Source organism: Myotis myotis, unplaced genomic scaffold (assembly GCF_014108235.1).
Source record: "Myotis myotis isolate mMyoMyo1 unplaced genomic scaffold, mMyoMyo1.p scaffold_m19_p_1, whole genome shotgun sequence".
NCBI lineage: Eukaryota > Metazoa > Chordata > Mammalia > Chiroptera > Vespertilionidae > Myotis > Myotis myotis.
The window spans coordinates 222,547,229-222,567,813 of NW_023416313.1; the positions used below are offsets into that span (position 1 = coordinate 222,547,229).

The window sequence follows — 20,585 nt, forward strand, 5'->3', positions numbered from 1 at the left end:
TGCCCTGAGTGGTCAGTGTGCATCATAGCGACCAGTCACTCTGGTCATTCCTCCATAATGGTTGCTTAGGCTTTTATCCTATACTAGAGGCCCTGTGCACGACATTCATGCACGGGGGGGGGGGGGGGGGCTGAGGCACCCCCTTCCCCCACTGCATGAATGTCGTGCACGGGGCCTCTAGTTATATAGAGAAATTATTAAATGATTAAGTGAAATGGCCTAACATAGCCAAACCTATTTACCTTTCTTGAATTACTGGTCAGGTTGAATATCTTTCAAGTAGTTACTAGTGGACATCTGTATTTTTTTTTTTTCTGAATTGTTTATATCATTTGCTCATTCTCATTTTTTAATTTTTTATTTAAAGTTATTTTTCCCTTTTCCTTTGGAAGTGTAATCAAGGCTTTAAGTTATCTGCTTTAACCAATCTAGGTAAAATTGAGGTTTCACAATCTAGTGGAGGTTTTATTATCAGCGTTTTACTAAGTCTTCTCTCCAAGTTCCTCTTTCATAGTAATAAAAAGAACAACTCACCTCACATTAAAATGTAACAATACTAAATTCAAAAATGGAAATGATATTGCATTGGCTTACTCCCCAGCTCTCTTTGCAAAAGGTCACAGCTTAAGAGCTCTATGTCACTAAGCATTGATTAACCTTTCAAGCAACACCACTGTGGCAAGACTTTGGAGTGAAAAGTCCAGGTTTTATACACTCTTCTATTTCTATTAAAAAAAAACAAAAGAAACAGAAGCTCTTGGAATCAATCATTTATCACAAAATGAACAATTTCAACTTTTAAACATAGTTATTTTTTTCTGCATACTTAACTCAAAATGAACAGATAGAATTTTATTCAAACTTTACAGTTAGCCTGAGATTGTTCAACCTGAAGTTAGACTTCACTGCCCAAACAGTTAAGCATCTGAAAGCAAAGCTGAGAATGAATATGCATATCAACCATAATGAAAGCATTCCAATGGGGCTCGGAATAAACAGTGACAGGAACCAAACTCTAATTCGCTCGGGTCTACAAAAACTTCAGAGCCTGAAAGTACCCATTACTTAATAATGATAGAAAACAAAGCCTGTGAATGACAATTTCTGAAGGAGTGTTCAAATGCAGAATTCTAGTTCAACATTTCTAACAGCTGCTGCTTTTGACTATTAGTATTAAAAAAACTTCCCCAATCCTTACTATTCAACATGTTCTTGAAAACACACAGCAGCATGGTATAGTTTACTAAGTTTATAAATCTTAGTACTTGTAATAAAATATAAAATACAGATTTCTCCCTTTTTCAAATATGAAGTCTCGGAATGCTTCCGTCATCCTTTGGTTTTCAAACCCATACAATGCACTCAGATTACACTGTGGGTTTGGCATTGAGACGAAACATTGCACATCTGCTGGGAAGGAGGGTGCTGTGGGAATACCAAAGTACTACATTATAGAAAGTAAACACTGAGGCGAAAATACTTTCTGTATACTGTACATCATGTAAACAAACATTCATAATAAGAATCAACACAGGCCAAAAGACTGTTTTTTAGGAAATCAGAATCTTCTTTCTTTTAAATCCCACACACTGAAGATGCTTTTTGTTAAGAAAAAGAATGGAGCCTGTTCCTGTATTTGCTTATGTGCTTAAACACCTTGGAGAAAGTTATTACATTCATTTGCTAACGGTTGTCCTCTTAGTTTGCTGGCTATTGCAAACAAGGAATACAGAACTATCTCAGTCCCTGTTGTTCATTGAATACTAGCTAAGTAATATATCTTTAATTCATCTTCATCAGTCCATATCAGTAATATAAATAGATGAAGTGATTCAGTGAATTTCAAATTTTGTGCAGGGGAAACTGGTTGATAATTTGTTTCCGGTAAGGCTAGTACCAAAAGAAGTATTACAAAGTTAGTCCAAGTTAGGAGTAAGCCCCTGATTTAGCGAGCTGAACCAAAGTTTACATGTAGGTTCTTTTAAATCCTACATTACTGTGCAAATCCAGAAGTTCCCATGTGATAGAGAGTGCTGGCAGCAATCGAAGTCCTGGATAACAGAATGAAACACTGATTTGGTTTTGAAATGCAGAGATACTACATGAAGAAATTTGAATGTCTTAATGATGGTATTACAGCAATTCCCTTCATGAATCAGGAACTAAGAAAGACGATTCATTACTCAATAATGTTCTTGTCAAAAGCCAAATTTGAAGCAAGAAAAGATAAAGACACAAAATCAAAGATGCATTTTCTATGACCTTATGCAAGAATTTCAAGCTTTACATCAACATTTTGTACCAGCAGCCACCCCCTCTCAAAGGAAAAAGCTTAGTCATGACTGTCCATCCCTTTTCAAAGCTTCCAATCTTTGAAGGAGTGCGTTTCCGAAGGCCTCCCGGTAGGCGGGGCTGAGCGTGTCCAGCAGGGAGTAGACTGTTTCATGGTAGGGACTCTGTAAGTGATCATCCACCTGGTCAAAAGCATAACCTACTATCTACAAGAGAAGAGGGAATTCAATAATTAGATTTCCTCATGACAGCGCAAAAACCAGTTGTTTACCTGGGTCATTCTCTAATGACACTTTTTTCAACCAATAGTTAAAATGTGCATATTTTAATATATTTTTAAAATATTTAAGTAATTTACAACTTATAGGAATAACCCCTGCAAAACACTCTCTTTGTAATTTTTCCCCCCAAAATTTTAATGGTTTGATTTACCAACTCCTGGTCCTAAAACAAAGGTAAAATAGAGAAAAAAATTAAAAAGCTATCAAAAGCAGTGTTCCATTCTCATAATTTAAAACATGATTAAAAAAAAATGCTTCAATTTAATTACACATGTATTGAGAGCCTGCTATATAAAAGCACTATAATAGATAATATATCCACTATTTACTTACCTTCATATGTAAGACTTCTGACTCTAATCAGAACCGGCCATACCTCACCATAGCTACCTTAGAACTAATCCTTTGGACTCTTTCTCTAAAAAAGAATTCTAGAAAGTATTTATAGCTTTAATCCTCCTGTATGATTATTTATCTGAAAGGCCATTTCTCATTACTAATACATTACTTACCTAATAGGGAAACGAATGCACAACTCAGTGAGAAAAAAGGGAATGTTACTGTTTTATTTATTTTTCTTTAAATGCAGCTAAACTTGCTAAAGCGTTTCTCTCCACCAAGATTATATAAGACATATCACAGTTCACCAGCACAGTACAGGGCAAAATTACTTTAGCCTTTGTTCACTTGACTAAAGCTTGTGAATTCCCTCTGTAAGCGTTGAACTGTTATGCCATCTAGTCAATCCGTAGGAGACGCAAGTTCATGTTAGAAGTCGGAGTGGTTTTAATGAAAAGCAGAGGCAGACGCCCCGGGGGATGACACGCCTCTTCAGAACCACGCTTTACTGCAGCGCTTTCCACGCGCACAGCAGCTCCCTATACGCAGGGGAGATGTCCCAAGGCCCCCAGTGGATGCCTGAAACCATGGATAGGACCAAGCCCTATATGTACTTTTCCCCATACATACCGTACATACCTATGATAAACTTTAATTTATAAACTAGGTACAGTAAGAGATCAATGAATAACTAATAAAATAGAACAATTATAACAATATACTGTATTTAAAGTTATGTAAACGTGCTCTCTCTGATAACCAATCTGGTACCTGAGACAGCTACTAAGTGGCTAACGGGCGAGTAGTGTATATAGTTCGGGTGCGCTGGACAAAGGATGTCCTGGGCAGTACGGAGCAGGATGGCACGGATCTCACCATACTCCTCAGAGAGGTGTGCAACATAAAATGTCTGGGGTTGGCAGAAGTAGGTTTACAGCTGTGAGTACCCGCAAGTTTATTCTTGTATTATTATTATATTATTTATTTGTATTATTTGTCTCATTCTTATTATCTTGTATCCTTACTTATTTATATATTTTTTAAAATATATTTTTATTGATTTCTGACAGGAAGGGAAAGGGAGATAGAAACATCAATGATGAGAGGGAATTGATCAGCTGCCTCCTGTATGCCCCCCACTGGGGATCGAGCCCACAACCCGGGCATGTGCCCTTGAATCCCAGACACTTCAGTCCACAGGCCCACCCTCTATCCACTGAGCCAAACCGACTAGGGCTGTATCCTTAATTATAATTTATCTTTTACATAATGATGGCTGGTAATTTAACCTTTCAGAGAGGAAGGGAAAAGGAGAGAGAGAAACATCAATGATGACAGAGAATCATTGATTGGCTGCCTTCTGCATGTCCTCCACTGGGGATTGAGCCCACAATCCGGGCATGTGCCCTGACCAGGAATTGAACTGTGACCTCCTGGTTCATGGGGCGACGCTCAACCACTGAGCCACACCAGCTGGGCTGTATTACAGTTCTGTTTGCCCCTTTCTGATCCCTGTAAGACTGGTCTTCCTAATAGGATAGGGATCATATCTTATTCAAAGTTTCATTTCCAATTCCTAACACAGGATAGTTGCTCAATGAATGTTAACCGACTCAGACTGAAAAAAAATTTAAGTACCTACATGTTAAGCTTTATAACTGACCTAGTTCTTTCTCTATACTTTATTCATATAATTATCCTCCAATCCCTTCTGGTTTTTCAATTTAATCTCCAGGTTACAGATAAAGAATCAAACTCCAAAAGGTTGACTAACTTACCCAAGATCACTCAAATTCACATGTAAGACTTCTGACTCTGATCAGAACCAATTGTACTTCACCATAGCTACCTTAGAATTAATCAATGTAAAATATAATTAACTTATCCAGGGCATTTATCTCTACTTTTGATTTACCTACTCCTACTTAAGATCCATTTCTGAAGACAATAAGCTTTTAGTACAAATTTAGGGATTGAGAAAGGAGTGTACAAAATTAGTTAATTCAAGTTTCACTCTCTAAGCTAAGCAGCTACCTGCATGGCAGCTGTGAGGGAACTGAGAGCAGTCAAGCTGCTGGCTTTGCAATTCGCTTCAGTGCAAGTGATCCTTAACAAGGCGTACACGGAACACGTGGCTCATCTGCTTCTGAAGGAACCCAATCTAGTGAAATAGGGAGGTTCATGTAGCCTTTGAACATAGCGTTACATGACATTCTCACCTGCTTAGGCCTTGGCCTCTACTTTATGATTCTGTGCAACTTTTGAAACAGAATAAAAACAGAAAGTCAGAGATCTTTAATTGAGATTGAATGTTAATTAATTAGTAAAGTTACAATTAAATTTTGGAGTTTCTAATACTACTCCTTTGTTTAGCAGGCCAAAATTTTTATAATAGTTAGTTGTGTTTTTTGTTTTTTTAAATGAAAAGTTGATTTCAGGTGGTACTTTCTGCTATTCTAAACTCAGGATTCTGGTATAAGGATTTAAGGTTACTGCCTAGAACAGCTCACCTGTAATAAAGAGCCAATAGGACACTCTTGGAAATTCAGAGGTGCAACTGTCTGCTGCGACGGGACTTTGACCTAACAGCTGGGGAGCAGTGGAGTCAAGTATGTTGTTTTCACAGAAGAGACATTTGTAAGAGGTGGAAGAAGATCCTCTCAATACAATGCCTATAAAACTCAGCCAATGCAGGGAATGCCTAATTCTGGTGCATATTATTTAACCACAGATAAGAAATAAATTAATTTTAGGGGTGATCATTAAAACAAAGTAATATTTCCAATCAATTTTTTTAAAAAAAATTCCATTTCCCCATGTTAGTGAGAGACTTGAGTATTATTAAAAATTCCTAGATAAAAGTTTTCCTTTAAAAACCCCTGTTAGCTGCTGAGTGTTGAGTTCTCATTTAACACTCGTCCCTACTCCCTGACCCCTCTTTGATAAAGTGGTAAAGTATAAATACTTCCTTTTTCCAAAAAGAAAAGGCACTCACCTTAAGCCCTGCTTCAGTGAGCTCCAGGCAGTATCTGTTCCTTTCTCTCGTTTCCACGTTGATATAGGCCACATCATCTGCACAGCGCAGGGCTTTTGAGACAAACATTGTGTTCACGGCAAAGAGAACATCATTTACAACTGCTTCAGCTTCTAGCCTCATGTCTTTCATGTCGGTCCCTTCAAAACCATTAAGCTCTGCATTTTCTTCATATCCTGACATACTGCTTAGCTCCATGGGATTACAATCCGTCTCCATCCTGCAAAAAAGTAGACATGAATCTTTACAGAAAGACACTCCAGATATTATTGTTTGGTGAAACAATGCCTGACGTGCTTTCCTATTGCTACTTAGTAGACAGCATGAACTAGTCAACAACTTTTCTGGAAAATATTGTTGAAAACCATTTCTAATAGTTTTTTTTACAGCAAAATTATCTAGACACCTATAGATTTTCAGAAAAAAACAGCCACTGTTCTCCACTTTCCCCCCAAAAGTTAATTCCCATATTGATCGGAATTGAGAATACTAATTTTTAGTTATTTCAAACAATGTCTCAGTAAAAACCTTAGTACATCTTTTTAAACGTGTAATTACTCTTCTAGGATATTTAAAACTGTAATTGCTGAGTCAAAGCACATGCTCATTTTAACTTTCAATAGGTACTGCCATAATGCTGATTTACCCTTCAAAAAAACAAACAAACAAACAAACAAAGGCTATATGATTTAAACTCCACCAAGAGACTATGCAGGGCTATCCTCTTTTTTTCTTCCCCACATTCTTTCCAATACTTTTTAATATTTGCCAATTTGAGAGGTAACAAATGAAGTCCTCAGCCATTGACACCCCTTCACCCCCCTCAGAGAAACTGAAAAAAAAAAAAAATCTGGGTAAATTTTTTGGGGTATTTTTCAGAGCTTCTGGGTGATTCCATACAGTCAACTCTAAACTACTAGCAAAAATCTTAAGGAGCTAGAGCTCCTACAGTTGTTGTCATTTACTCATTATACAAGTCAAAACTATGCCCTGGCTGGCGTGCTCAGCTGACTTGAGTGCTGTCCCAGGCACTGAAAGGTCGCTGGTTTGATACCAGGTCAGGGCACATGCTTAGCTTTTGGGTTCTATCCCTGGTTGAGGTGTGTACGGGAGGCAACTAATAGATGTTTCTCTCTCACTCTCCCTCTAAAAAATAAAAAAAAATATTTTCTTAAAAAGTCAGAACTATTTGCCAAAGGTAATTTATAATAAACTATGTAAAGCTATTAAAAACTCACACAGCAAATGTACAAATAATACAATCTTTCAGTCCTATTTCAATTAATGATATGCTTTAAAGATCCTTTATTGAGTCTGCTACAGAACTTTCAAGAATTAGTCACTCCTAACAATACAGGTTAATTATAAAATTACCAATTATTGTTGGATCCATTTGTCAGATCACTGAAATCTAATACTGACTTACTGTATGAGATAGTGAAAATATTTCTTTTCTAAAATTTCTACTTTACTCTAAAAATAATCATTATACTCCTTTATACTTGGTTTTATGTATAGAAAATTAGCTCATTTTATTTTTTTACAGCTAGTTTGAAGACTTCGAAGCATGAATCTTTTAACATCATGAATACCAAACATCTTTTTTTTTTTTTTTTTTGGCTTCAGTAATCCAGTATCTCAATTAGAGATGTCAGAAATAATAATAATCATTACATGAAAAAGATGTTTATACGAGACAGCTTAGCAGTATATAAAGTTTTTAAAGCAAGAGTCCAGTTAATTGCAATTAGGACCTTAGGGAAAGATGAAGAATGCAATACTAGGATGGAAGAAATTCTCACAGGTCAGGGAGTAGGTCATCAAACTGTTGTGTACTAATTAGCATCAGGGGCAAAAGAAAGAAAGACACTTAAGACTGAAGATTATTTTTCTAAAATGTCTTTGAATGACAGATAAAAAAAGCAGGCATTCAGAACTTTTGCTAATACACAAATAAAAAAAGAATTTATTTTTGAAGCATTACACAAATTGATAACATTTGAGACTTACTAGTACTTTTAAAAGACAGTATTATAATTTCTTTTTTGTTGGTTGTAACAAGCTCTTATTTATCAATATCCTTTCCCTGTCCTAATGGCACCCAGATCTTCTAAGGTGAATCATAATGCCCCTTTCTCCTACTGAGTAAAGTAATTTGGGTGATACTGACCCCCACCCAGTTAGAGTGCCCTAAACTAACAATACACGAAATTCTTTCTAGTCACCTTAATCCAGAATAGAGCACAGAGCTCAGCTCCTTCTGGCTGCCATCCTGAGATGGGAGAAACTGGGCCAAGACGGCGCTGAAAATGGGAAAAGAACAGGGCCAAAAGGTTGACTGAGAAATGTTGCCAGAGTTCTGATGGCTGCCTAACCTTTGCACTTTTCAGTTATTGGAGCAATAAATGCCAGCTACTTTCCTGGCAACTGAAAGTATCCTAACTGATTTAGGAGACTACCCCAAATAAAAAGCAATGATTGATCTAGCTTTTCAACAGCTTTATAGAAGAGGACGAAAATAAATGGAACCCTAATGATATTTTTATACCTGTCATATACAAAGTGCTTATAAAGCTTTGTAGAATTTGAATATTAATGTTTCTATATTAGTTTGCATTGCTGCTGTCACAGATTATCACAAATGTAGTAAATTAAAACGACACAAACTTATTTTCTTACAATTCTGGAGGTGAGAAATCTAGGAAGTTCCTTTTGCCATTTAAGGCAACATGTTCAGTTTCTGTGGATTAGGACATGGGCAACATGGATGGGAGGCATAGCCTCTGTACCACAGTGTCCATATGCTATCAGCAGGAAAAACAGTGTTCAGATAGTTGAAGAGACTTTGTTTTCTGCCCTTTCTTTTTGGAAAAGTTAATTAATATATTGGATGGGCAATATAAACAGCCAGTTTACAGGGTTCTATTAAAAGGAGGCTCAGAGTACTTGCCAAGTTACTGTCTCCTTTGGAAAGGTTCCTTAACTATAGGTTTCATGCTTTGTAACTCCAGCACCATCACCATTGCACAGGTATTTTAGAGTTAACCGTTTAGTTACCATTTCTGGTGCCCTCATTCCTTTGTGTTGATCTACATCTGGGTCTATTACCTGTACCATTTTTCTTCTGCCATTCAATTTTCCTTCAACATTTCCTGCAGTATAAATCTGCTGCTGTTAACTTCTTTCAGCTTTTGTATATCTGAACAGGACTTCCTTTCACCTTCCATTTTGAAAGGTATTTTTGCTAGGTATAAAAATCTTAGTTTGACAGCTTGCCTCCCCCTTTCAAGACTTTAAAGATGTTTTTCTATTATCAGTTTGCTTGCATTGTTTCCTATGATAAATCTGATCCCATTGTTATCTTTGTTCCACTTGGTATAGTTTTCTTTTCTTTAATATATTTTATTGATTTTTTACAGAGAGGAAGGGAGAGGGATAGAGAGTTAGAAACATCGATGAGAGAGAAACATCGATCAGCATGCCCTTGACTGGAATCGAACCTGGGACCCTTGAGTCCGCAGGCCGATGCTCTATCCACTGAGCCAAACCAGTTAGGGCAGTATAGTTTTTTTCATGTTTCTTTTTCTTTGGGTTCACTGAACCACTTGCCTGTGGGTTTATAGTTTTCAGTAAATTTCAACAAATTTTGGTAATTATTTCTTCATTATTATTATTATCTGTCCCTCCTCTCTTTGGGGGCTACAATTTCATGAATATGAGTCCAAGTGAAGCTGTCCTATTCCTCACAGCTTTGTTAATTTTTTCATTTTCTTTTCTGTTTCACTTTTAATAGTTTCCATTGTTTTGTCTTCAAGTTCACCAATCTTTTCTTTTGCAGTATCTAATCTTTTCTACTTGGGTCACATACTTATAGTAATCATAATCTATATTTCAAAAGAAGTCACTTACTATTTAACATGTGAACCTGAAAGAAGTCAATTGTACCTATTACTCAAGAGTTCAGTTCAAACCTCTCAAGGCCTATTCTAATTCCCTGCCAGATGAGATTCCACCTTTTCATACCACTTTGTTTACGCTCCTTTTATGGCAAGTATTATAATTATTACTCACAAACATGTCTTATTATCTTCAAAATATATCCAGAATCCAATTGCTTCTTACCATCTTCACTGCCACTACTCTAGTCCAAGCCACTCTACTTCTACCTATCTATTCTCAACAAAGCAGTTAGTAAAAACAGGCCAGAATAGGTCACTCCTCTCCTCAAACTCCTTCATCCAGAGTGAGAGTCAATCTATATATAAATAAAAGCCAAGCCACCGGAAGGACCAGTGCTATGACGCGCACTGCAGCAGCCAACAGGCCTGATCGGGACCCTGATTGGCCCCCCAATCTCCTGTGGCCCCTCCCTCTGGCCAGCCCGGCCCCCGGTTGCCTGCCCATCAGGGGTGGGGCTGGCCAACCTCCTGTGGCCCCTCTCCCCTGCCACCTGGCCTGATGGGCATCCATCAGGCCAGGCTGACCAGACCCCACCCATGCACGAATTCATGCACCAGGCTTCTAGTGTTCTTATAATTGCCTACAATGCACTACATGACTTGACCCTCCCTCACCCCCTTCCCCTTCCCTCCCTCGGGATAGGGCCTTGCACTTGTTGCTCCTCTGCGTGGGAAAGAACTCCAGGTACTTATGTGCCTTGCTACCTAGCTTTCTCCAAGTCTCTGCTAAAATGTTACCTTATCAAGTAAGAGGTTGTTCCTTACCCTTCTATATAAAAGTGACAAATCTCTTTCGTCTCCATTCTCTTTATATTGTTTAATTTATCTTTTTTAAAGATTTAAAAAATTGATGTTTAGAGAGAGAGGAAAGGAGGAGAGGGAAACATCGATGTGAGATGGAAACATCAATGAGTTGCCTCCCACATTCCCCTGACCAGAATTAAGCTCACAACCCGGGCATGTGCCCTGATGGGAATCAAACTGGCAACCTCTTGGTGCAAGGGATGACGCCCAACCAAGTCACTCCAGCCAGGATTATATTGCTTTATTTATTTACTAGAGGCCCGGTGCATGAAAATTCATGCGCTGGAGGGGGGTCCGTCAGCCCGGCCTGCCCCCTCTCACAGTCGGGGAGCTCTCAGGGGCGGGAGGCGACCTGGCGATCAGGGGAAGGTGATACCCCCATCACACCTCTGCTGCTGCCACTGATGGCAGCACAAGCCTCAGCTGGCCCTAGGCAGCGGCCATCTGGGGCTTGCCTGCACCTCGGGCCGGCCCTGGGCAGCTGGGGGACTGAGGGACTCCGGAGGCAGGCGCACGGAGTGGCCGCCCGCGGCCCGGCCTTGCTGTGCGCCTGCCACCCCGGCGGGGCTGAGGGGACTGGGCACCACCACCTTGTGGCTACGGGCACCGCCATCTTTGAGGGTGTGACAGTCAATTAGCATATTCCCTCCTTATTGGCTGTGGGCACCACCATCTTTGCAACAGTGTGAGGGTCAATTAGCATATTCCCTCTTTATTAGATAGAATTTTTTCCCTACAGCACACATCACCATATGGCAAATTATTTATTTGTAGAAAAGCAAGGAAGAATTAATTGACTGTAGCAAAAAATATCATGGGGTTCCTTAGAAAGTTAGGGGACAGGTGCCTGTGGGGGAAAAAGAGAGGGGAAGGGAATGGCTTGCTCATGCTTCCTGTAGGGAGGGCGCCATGGCACATTATTTATTGGATCATTGTTTCCCCTGCCTTCAATGACAGGCCAGCTCCAAGAGGACAGGGCCTTGGCTGGCCCAGTGCTGTCTCCCCAGCACCTAGAACAGCCCCTGGCTCGTGCAGGAAATCAGTAAGGATTTACTGAGAAAAGGTAGAACGTAAGTTCCTTGAAGGTTCTGCCTGATTCTTATTTACCCTTTTCACTTTTCCAGGTGGGAACACTTTAGGGTAATGGACCCTGAACCGGTATTTTTGCATGAGCCAGGAGCAAGGGGGTTGGAAGTCACTGAGAAGGCTTGGGACAAGCCTCTTAGGAACGTGGGGCACCAACAACCCGACCCACTACGGACTCCAGGGGGCACCCTGGTTCTAAAATGAAAGGGAACCGGAGCGCCCTCTATCGGGCAATATTCGGGGGGCTGTGCTGGTATTTCGAAGGCATTCACGAGTTACCAACAAACAAGCTCTCCTTGAACAGGTCGTCTTCGGCTGCTATCCTTAATTAAACTACCTGGAGCAGGGCTCTGTTTAGGTTCGGTCATCATAGCTGATTTTCACAACAATCCTCGGGAGCACACGTTAATCGGCTCCCATCTGGCAAAGGCTCCAGGGCAGTGCCGGCGCACAGCGGCTGGGCTAAGCGGCGGCGTCAGGACTGTAACCCGGGGCGCCGGGCTTCCAGGCCGGCGAACCCCGGCGCAGGCCTTTCGGGGCGCCTCCGAGCAGTGCCCCTCGGCAGGAGCTGCCTCCTCAAAGGCAGATAGCCGACGGCGCAGACTCCGGAACGAGGACTTCGCCCACGGCTCCGCGAGGCCGGGAGGGAGGCTGGGGACCGATCAGAGAAAGCAGCTCTGCCCACAAATGCCTCGAAAACTCAAGTTTCCTGGTCCCAGGGCAGCGCACCCAGGACGAAGAGCGCGCCCCGCAGGCTGCCAGCCGCCCAGCGGCAACGAAGAGGGAGCTTTGGAGACAATACCTGACCGAGTCGGGCGACGATGAACTTGCTGACAATGAGCAGCACCGGGCAGTGTTCGGGGCGGCGGGGGTGCGCGACAGCGGCAGCGGCAGCTCTCCCCTCGGGGCGGCGTCCGAGATGCCCGGGACGGCCCAGGCCGCCGCCCCTCCCGGCCGGGCCCGCGGCGCCGCGTCCTGCTCGGAGGGTCCCCGGCCTGACCTCCTCTCCCGGTAGCTCTTCTCGGCGGCCGCCCTCCCTCCCGCCCGCCCGCAGCTATCCCAGCGGCCGCTCACCTGCGCGCCCGCCGTCCTCCGGGTCTCCCCACCCCGAGCGTCAGGAGCCGACCTGCGGCGCCGCCCCCTCCGCCCCTCGCCCCGCCCCCTCGGAGCCGGAACCACTCGCTTCCGGGCCCTTCTTCCCGCCTCCGCCAGGCCCAGTGTGACGTCACTTCCGGTCGCGCGCAGGGAGTCCAAGTCTCGCGAACGCGCCGGGAGCGTCGCCAGAGCCGGGAGCGCGCCCCCGGATGACAACAAATTCGTCGCGCGGCGGCGGTGGAGGTGTCCGCTGAGCCCCTGCCTCGGGCCTTGTCGCCTCCCCCCGCCTCTCCTGCACCCTCTCTCTGTGTAGAAGGGGATCCCCCGGACCCCGCGGGTCAGGGGCGACGGGGACTCTTCTGCGCCTCGTCCCGGTCCGCCAGGCCTAGAGCGAACGACGCGGCGCGGGAGATGGGGTCGCCCTGAGGGACGCCCGGTACCGGCGGGCATGGAGGAGCCGCCCCGGGCTTAGGCCCAGCCGCGGCCCGGGGTCGCCGGCCGGGACCCGAGGCGCCGCGGTCGCGGCCTGGAGCCGGAGCCTGCGCCACGAGGCCGGAGTCGCCGCCGCCCGCAGCCGCCGCCAGCCTTCATCATGCCGTGGCCGTTCTCAGAGTCCATCAAGAAGAGGGCCTGCCGGTACCTCCTGCAGCGGTACCTGGGCCACTTCCTGCAGGAGAAGCTGAGCCTGGAGCAGCTCAGCCTGGACCTGTACCAGGGCACCGGCTCCCTCGCCCAGGTCCCCTTGGACAAATGGGTAAGAGCTGCCGGCGGCCGGCCGGCCGGGCGTGCGGGCCTCGCTCCCCTCCGTAGGCCTATTTGAAGGGCTGTCATCCCAAAATTGGTGACATTCGTCCCCTCCCTGGGCAGTGCGGCAGGGCCCAGATAACCGTGCGGAAAGGGTTGCTTCATCTCTTTCTAGCAAGTTTGCGCCCTCCCAACACGTGTTCCAGAAACGTAACCGAGACACTGGAGTCTGCACGGTGGGAACCCGTGGGGTCAGTGGCTGGGGTCTGGGAAGGCGTCCATGGAGGGAGGTGACCGGGCTGCCCCCTCCGATCGAAGGGGTCGCGGGGGTTCAGTGGCAAACGGACCCTGTTTCATGGGATGACACTCGGGAGCGGGAAGGATGGGAGGACCTCGGGGATGTCAGCACTCCCAGGCTTTCGGTCATGTGTTGGGGGTCGGCTCCTCGCACAGCGTGGACTCGGAACCGCGTTTGCCACCGGGAGAAAGTTGGGTGAAGGCCGCCCCCGCCGGTTTGCCTGCCTTTGCTTGTTGACATGGTGCAAGGCCAGCCTGTGAATGGCCCTGGGAGCGCGGGCGGTTTCACGTGACCGAGCGTCAGCCAGCGCAGGTGTTGCAAAAGCGCTGAGGCTGCGATTCTCGGGCATTTAAATCCTGTTTCCTACCTGCCATCCGGAGGCTGTGAGGCGACTCCTTGTGGCCTACAGGTGCTTCAGGTATACTTCAGCTCAGCACGGACAGCTGCACTTGCATTTGAACGCTCACTGGGTAGTGCTTTGCTTAAGTACGCGCCGCCTTGGGTTTGACAAGTGGCTTCCCCTCGCCCCGGCCATTTATTTACTGCGCTGGAGTTCGCTGCTCTGTTTGAATCGGTTGTGCCGTTCTAGAGTTTTACTCTTCTAAAAGCAATCCTAAGCAGTTTCCATGTAGGACATCATTTGTGCAAGAACAAAAGGAAACTTTTTTCCCTCCTAATTTAAGCTGTGTAAAAAAGCTGTGGTTTTCCCTTTTATGAAAAAGTATTTTAACAAAGTAATGACTTCTTAGCCATAGAAACTCGAAAAGCTCAAATTATGCTAATTCTGCATTATGGTCCTTACATTGATTTGCACTAGCATGAATATCCGTAACGAGACGATTTAAACTAGGGAGAGTACATAGGATAATGGGAAGACCCAGGCCCATGCCAGGCCAGCCCAGCTGCCACAGTTTGCCTATTGACATTGGACATAGGAACTCACCTGAGTGCAGTCAACATTAATGGAATAGCTATACACTCCATGCCAGGCACTGTGGCAGGGTACTGTACTGCTGTAATTCTTACCAGAAGATAGGGATTATGGTGGATATTTTAAAATTCAATGACCCATAACAAAATAAAATAAATTTAACGATCCATGAGTCTCTACTTTCAGTACAGTTATGAATAGGCTATCTTGAAGGAGGAGGGTTGGATACTTACTAACTGTCTTTTGTGGGTTGAATGATTTTGTATACATTATTCATTAGTGACTTTTCACATTAATCTTATAAAGTGGGTATTATTATTTCCATTTTACAGATGGAGTTAAATAATTTTCCCCAAGTGACACGGCCAACAAGTGGTACAGTGAGAATTCAAACCTGTCTAATTCCTAAGGCCATTATTTCTTTATGAATCCTATGGCTTCAAAGGAAAGTAAATGTTTATTGAGCATCTTTTGTATTTAAGACGCTATGGTAGACACTCTTAATTTGTGTGGATCATGTAATCCTCATGGAAAATCAGAGGTGGTAATATTTGAATTTTACAGTTTGACTTCAGGATCATTGGTATAGTGATTTATGGCTAGACTTACTCTGAATATTTTTTGTCCTTTTCCTTGAAGGTGAGGTATATGCCCAGCCAAAATGATAATGTCAAATAAAGCATCCAGTAAACATTTGTTGCTGTTAATTTATTTATTAATTATAGTGTGTTCTGTTGATGATAAATCTTTTTTTAATAAAGCTATTTTAGCAATCACTCTTTTTAAAAAAATATATATACTTTTATTGATTTCAGAGAGGAAGGGAGAGGGAGAGAGAGTTTGAAACATCAGTGATGAGAGAGAATCATTGATCGGCTGCCTCCTGCACACCCCACACTGGAGAGTGAGCCCGAAACCTGGGCATGTGCCCTTCACCGGAATTGAACCCAGGACCTTTCAGTCCACAGGCCAACACTCTATCCACTGAGCCAAACTGGCCAGCGTTGTTGATAAATCTTGATGTGACACTTAAATATAGCTATTCAAACTTCTGATTCCAAATTCAGTTACTTTTGACACTTCATTCGACTGACTTTCATTACTGAAAAAAAGCTACCTCACAGAATCATAGATACAAATGGAAGAATTGCATAATTGGTGACATCACTAATGTTTCAATTGCCAACCATTAATTATGCACAGGATTATGTTGACATTGGCAGGGACATTCCCTTCTTCCTTGGTCTCAATCAGTTATTTTTGCTAATTAATTGGAAGGTGATTTTATATATATATATCTTTAAAAAACTCTTCAGCAAGACTTTTAGATTCATTGGGATAATTTTCCCTATGTTCAAACCTTTTATAACTTTTGTGTAGATAATGACTTTAAAAAAAGATAGTATTTTTAATAGACATTATTTCAGCAACAAAATCATGTAACAATAGAGACATTTCCAAATATAATTTTTCAAAACATTCTCCTCCTAGTACAAGTATCCTTTGAAAAGTATTTACTTTCTCACTCATTACTAAAATGGTATCTGTACTTTGAAAATATACAGTATGTTTTGTTTTTTGGAATATACCTGCCTGATAGCATATACTATTGATAGCTATTTGTCATCACATAAGTGATCAGCATATTTAGAATTCTTCTGTTTATACAGAAGAAAATTGCTTTTCATCTTTAAAATCATCTCTTAAATATTTGGCCATAAGTAAAGCCAGAAAATCAGAAAGTTATTGTCACTTTTTGTCTTTTTACAAAGATTCTGTTGCTTAAAAGTCTGTTTGGGTTTTTTAAATCCTTACCCAAGGATATGTTTTTGTTTTTTCCTTTTAAGAGAGAGAAGAAGGAAGAGAGAGAAACATTGGTTGCCTCCCACTCAAGTCCCAACTGGGGATCAAACCCACTACCTACACATGTGCCCTGACAGGGAATTGAACCCACAGCCTTTTTGGTGTGTGGGATAATGTTCCAACCAACTGAGCCACCCAGCCAGGGCTACAGGTCTCTTTTTATTGTGCAGAATGATGCTCAGGTAAGTTTCAGTGTGTTGGAATGGAACATCCAACTGAGGGCACCATTCTTAACTCTTCCCCATTGTGGAACTACTGGTCTCTTTGAAAATATATATATTTTTTCAGAGAGGAAGGGAGAGGGAGAGAGAAATAGAAACATCACTGATGAGAGAGAATCATTGATCAGCTGCCTCCTACATGCCCCCTACTGGGGATCAAGCCCACAACCCAGGCATGTGCCTTTGACCAGAATCAAACCTGGGACCCTTCAGTCCACAGGCCCATGCTCTATCCACTGAGCCAAACCTGCTAGGGCTGGTCTTCTCTTTGTACCAGTCTGATATATGGCTGGAGTGAGGGTGCCAATGCCCTTTGTATAAAAATGTGAAAAATTTAATATAGAATGTCTAATTTTTCTACTCACATCTCTATTGGCTCATCTATTATCTCTGGGATAGATACATTTTAGAGACTGCTAACTTCAAGGAGCTTGGAGTGGGAGGGAGGAGTTCATGAGTTCTTTTCCCATTGAAGTGGTCAAAATGCTATATAGTATTGGATTTGAGGAAGAGTTGGGAAGATTTGGGAGTTATCAGAGTATCAGTGGTAACTGAAACACTGGAATGGCATAAAGTGCATGGGCAGTTGTAGATTAGTTGAGAAACAAAAAAAGCTGAAGATAAAACTTAGAGGAGTATCATCATTTTAAGTGGTAAAGAGTTGGAAAAAAGACTGTTAGCATGTTATGGAAGCCAAGAAAAGTTAGAATTTCAAAATAGGAATTAGACTGAGATGAGTATTCAAGGAAGATGAGGACTGAATGTTTTTCATTGCATTTGTCAGTTTATTGGTGGTTAAGAGCAGTTTCAAAGGAGCTGAGTGTTAGAAGGCAGATAGTAGTTTGTGGTTTGAGAAAATAGCTCCCTTGACAAAAGAAAGAGAAATGAGGTTGATGACTAGAGGGGCATGGCATCAAGGCAGGGGATTTTAGTTTGCTTTTGAAGATAATAGTGACCATTTATTTACATATTGGGTGCTTTTATATAAATTTTCTTTTTCTTTTTTTAATTCTCACCTGAGAATATGTTTTATTGATTTCAGAGAGAGAGGAAGGGGGGAGGAAAGAGCAAAAGAGAGAGAGAGGAGAGAGAGAGGAGAGAGAGAGAAAAACACCCATCAATTGCTCCCCAACTGGAGATCAAACCCGCAACCTAGGAATGTGCCCTGCCCAGGAATTGAACCCTCAACCTTTTTGATATAAGGGACGGCACTTCATCCTATTGAGCCACCTGGCCAGGGCTCATTCTAAATTTTTAAAATAATTGCAAGCTTGAGAAACACTGATGTCTTAACTAAGTGGATGAGAACTGAAGGGATTTGCAGTAGCAGTGTCACTTAGTTCTTTGATTTTCTTTGGTGTCATGTCAGAAATATGTATAAGACAGTGAAAGACCAGAAAACTTAAGTTTCTGGCCCTGCCTGGAGATCTTTATACGCTAGGTAGTGTGTAAGAGAGGATTCAGGAAGGTAAAAGGATAGGCCTGTTTTGGCTAAGTGGGAGAAGTGAGTCACACGGAGGGCTATGGGAAAGCAGACCCAACTTGACGTCACTGCTGTAAGTACTCTTCCGAGGAAGGTCAGTTTGGGGAAAGAGTATCTTTATAGAGTGAGGATCTGGGTGTTTGTACCTTGAGACCACCCGTGCCCATGTACTTTTTAGAAAGTCTGGATGATTACGCAAGCCCCAACATGCAGAAAGCCTTTCAGGAGAAACCTGGTAAAACGGGAGCCAGTCTCCGTCTCACTCAATATTCAGCATTAGGCTTGTAGACAAAGAATTATGACTCCACCCTTATGCAACATGGCCTTCAGGAAGTACCCTACATAAAACTGGCATTTAATAACTTTTATTCTAATTTAAAAATTCATTGTCAGAAACGCATTTAATTATTCTGCTAACTGTATTTACATCCTTTCTGTCACCCTTCTGTTATAATCTAGCTTGCCTCCCCACTCTATTGAAATCCCTCTCAATGGTATCACCTGTACCCTAAATACCACTTACCTAGTAAAGTCCAGGGGACACTTAAAAATCTTTGAGTCCTTTTTAGCTGTTGCTGCACTTGCTCACTCTTTTTTTTTTTTCTAAATTAAATCTTTATTGTTCAGATTATTACATTTGTTCCTCTTTTTTCCCCTCCATAACTCCCCTCCTCCCAGTTCCCGCCCCACCCTCCGCCCTCACTCCCCACCCACTGTCCTCATCCATAGGTGCACGATTTTTGTCCAGTCTCTTCCCGCATCTCCCACACCCCTTTCCCCCCCAAGAATAGTCAGTCCATTCCCTTTCTATGTCCCTGATTCTATTATAATCACCAGTTCATTCTGTTCATCAGATTATTTATTCACTTGATTCTTAGATTCACTTGTTGATAGGTGCATATTTGTTGTTCATAATTTGTATCTTTACCTTTTTCTTCCTCTTCCTCTTCTTAAAGGATACCTTTCAGCATTTCATATAATCCTGGTTTGGTGGTGATGAATGCCTTTAGCTTTTCCTTATCTGTGAAGCTCTTTATCTGACCTTCAATTCTGAATGATAGCTTTGCTGGATAAAGTAATCTTGGTTGTAGGTTCTTGGCATTCATCACTTTGACTATTTCTTGCCACTCCCTTCTGGCCTGCAAAGTTTCTGTTGAGAAATCAGCTGACAGTCGTATGGGTATTCCCTTGTAGGTAACTGAGTTTCTTTCTCTTGCTGTTTTTAAGATTCTCTCTTTATCTTTTGCTCTTGGCATTTTAATGATGATGTGTCTTGGTGTGGTCCTCTTTGGATTCCTTTTGTTTGGGGTTCTCCTCGCTTCTTGGACCTGTAAGTCCATTTCTTTCACCACGTGGGGGAAGTTTTCTGTCATTATTTCTTCAAATAGGTTTTCAATATCTTGCTCTCTCTCATCTTCTGGCTCCCCTATAATTCTGACGTTGGTACGCTTGAAGCTGTCCCAGAGGCTCCTTACACTATCCTCGCATTTTTGGATTCTTTTTTCATTTTGCTTTTCCGGTTGGGTGTTTTTTGCTTCCTCGCATTTCAAATCATTGACTTGATTCTTGCGCTCCTCTGGTCTGCTGTCGGGAGTCTGTATAATATTCGTTATTTCAGTCCGTGTATGCTTAATTTCTAGTTGGTTCCCCAATATAAGATCGAGGGTCTCATTAGTTTTCTTGTAGATCTCATTAAGTTTATCGGCGGCTTCTAAACAGTTCTTGAGAGACCTTAAAAGTGTGGTTCTGAACTCTATATCTTCCATTGACAATTTTGTCCTGTTTCTTTGTCTCCGCATTTTGTTATGCTTCCTTGGTGCACCCCCTAGTGGTCTTTGTTCGCAGTCTTATAGTTAAACCTTGATTGTTGTAGCTAATACCAGGGAGGGTTTGACCTCCAGGCCAAGTGGCTATGAGAATCAGCTGTGTCAGTAGTGAGAGAACTTCTGTCCTCTAGGGAGGTGCTAATCTGGCGTTTGCCTGAGGCTATCCGGCAAATGCCTGTGTGCAGGGCTTGGGCGGGGCGGGTCGCACAGGATCAACAGGGTGGGCCAGAGAGAGCAGTTATGGCGGCTCTCAGTCCTGTCCCCAGGGGCTCTGCCTCTCTGAGTCCCAGTACCCGCTGCAAAGCTCGGAGAGAAAGCTGCACTCGCTC

At 42.7% G+C, this 20,585-nt stretch overlaps 2 protein-coding genes across 14 annotated transcripts in view; one reads left to right on the forward strand and one right to left on the reverse strand.

The window, feature by feature from the left end:
• Positions 1 to 754: 754 nt before the first annotated feature.
• LOC118660355 (GSK3B interacting protein) lies at positions 755 to 12,950 on the reverse strand. Of its 4 annotated transcripts, none has more exons than XM_036317646.1 (3): positions 12,870 to 12,950; positions 5,908 to 6,166; positions 755 to 2,498 (listed from the first exon to the last, which is right to left on the reverse strand). In XM_036317646.1, the coding sequence occupies exons 2-3, from the start codon at positions 6,163 to 6,165 to the stop codon at positions 2,337 to 2,339; spliced, it is 420 nt and encodes a 139-aa protein (XP_036173539.1). In that variant the 5' UTR covers position 6,166; positions 12,870 to 12,950; the 3' UTR covers positions 755 to 2,336. The 4 variants fall into 4 exon arrangements, with proteins under 4 accessions (XP_036173539.1, XP_036173530.1, XP_036173549.1 ...); XM_036317637.1 differs by lacking the exon at positions 12,870 to 12,950 and adding an exon at positions 12,598 to 12,825; XM_036317656.1 differs by lacking the exon at positions 12,870 to 12,950 and adding an exon at positions 12,133 to 12,586.
• A 119-nt stretch (positions 12,951 to 13,069) lies between these two features.
• The window catches only part of ATG2B (autophagy related 2B), a 74,139-nt gene continuing 66,623 nt past the window's right edge, over positions 13,070 to 20,585 (forward strand). For 7 of the 10 annotated variants that reach the window (XM_036317675.1, XM_036317685.1, XM_036317733.1 and 4 more), the window contains exon 1: positions 13,072 to 13,644. In XM_036317675.1, the coding sequence (XP_036173568.1) occupies positions 13,483 to 13,644 (162 nt within the window). In that variant the 5' untranslated portion in view covers positions 13,072 to 13,482. Of the gene's footprint in view, positions 13,645 to 20,585 lie in introns of all 10 variants that reach the window. The other 3 variants (XM_036317715.1, XM_036317760.1, XM_036317766.1) reach the window with 2 other exon arrangements.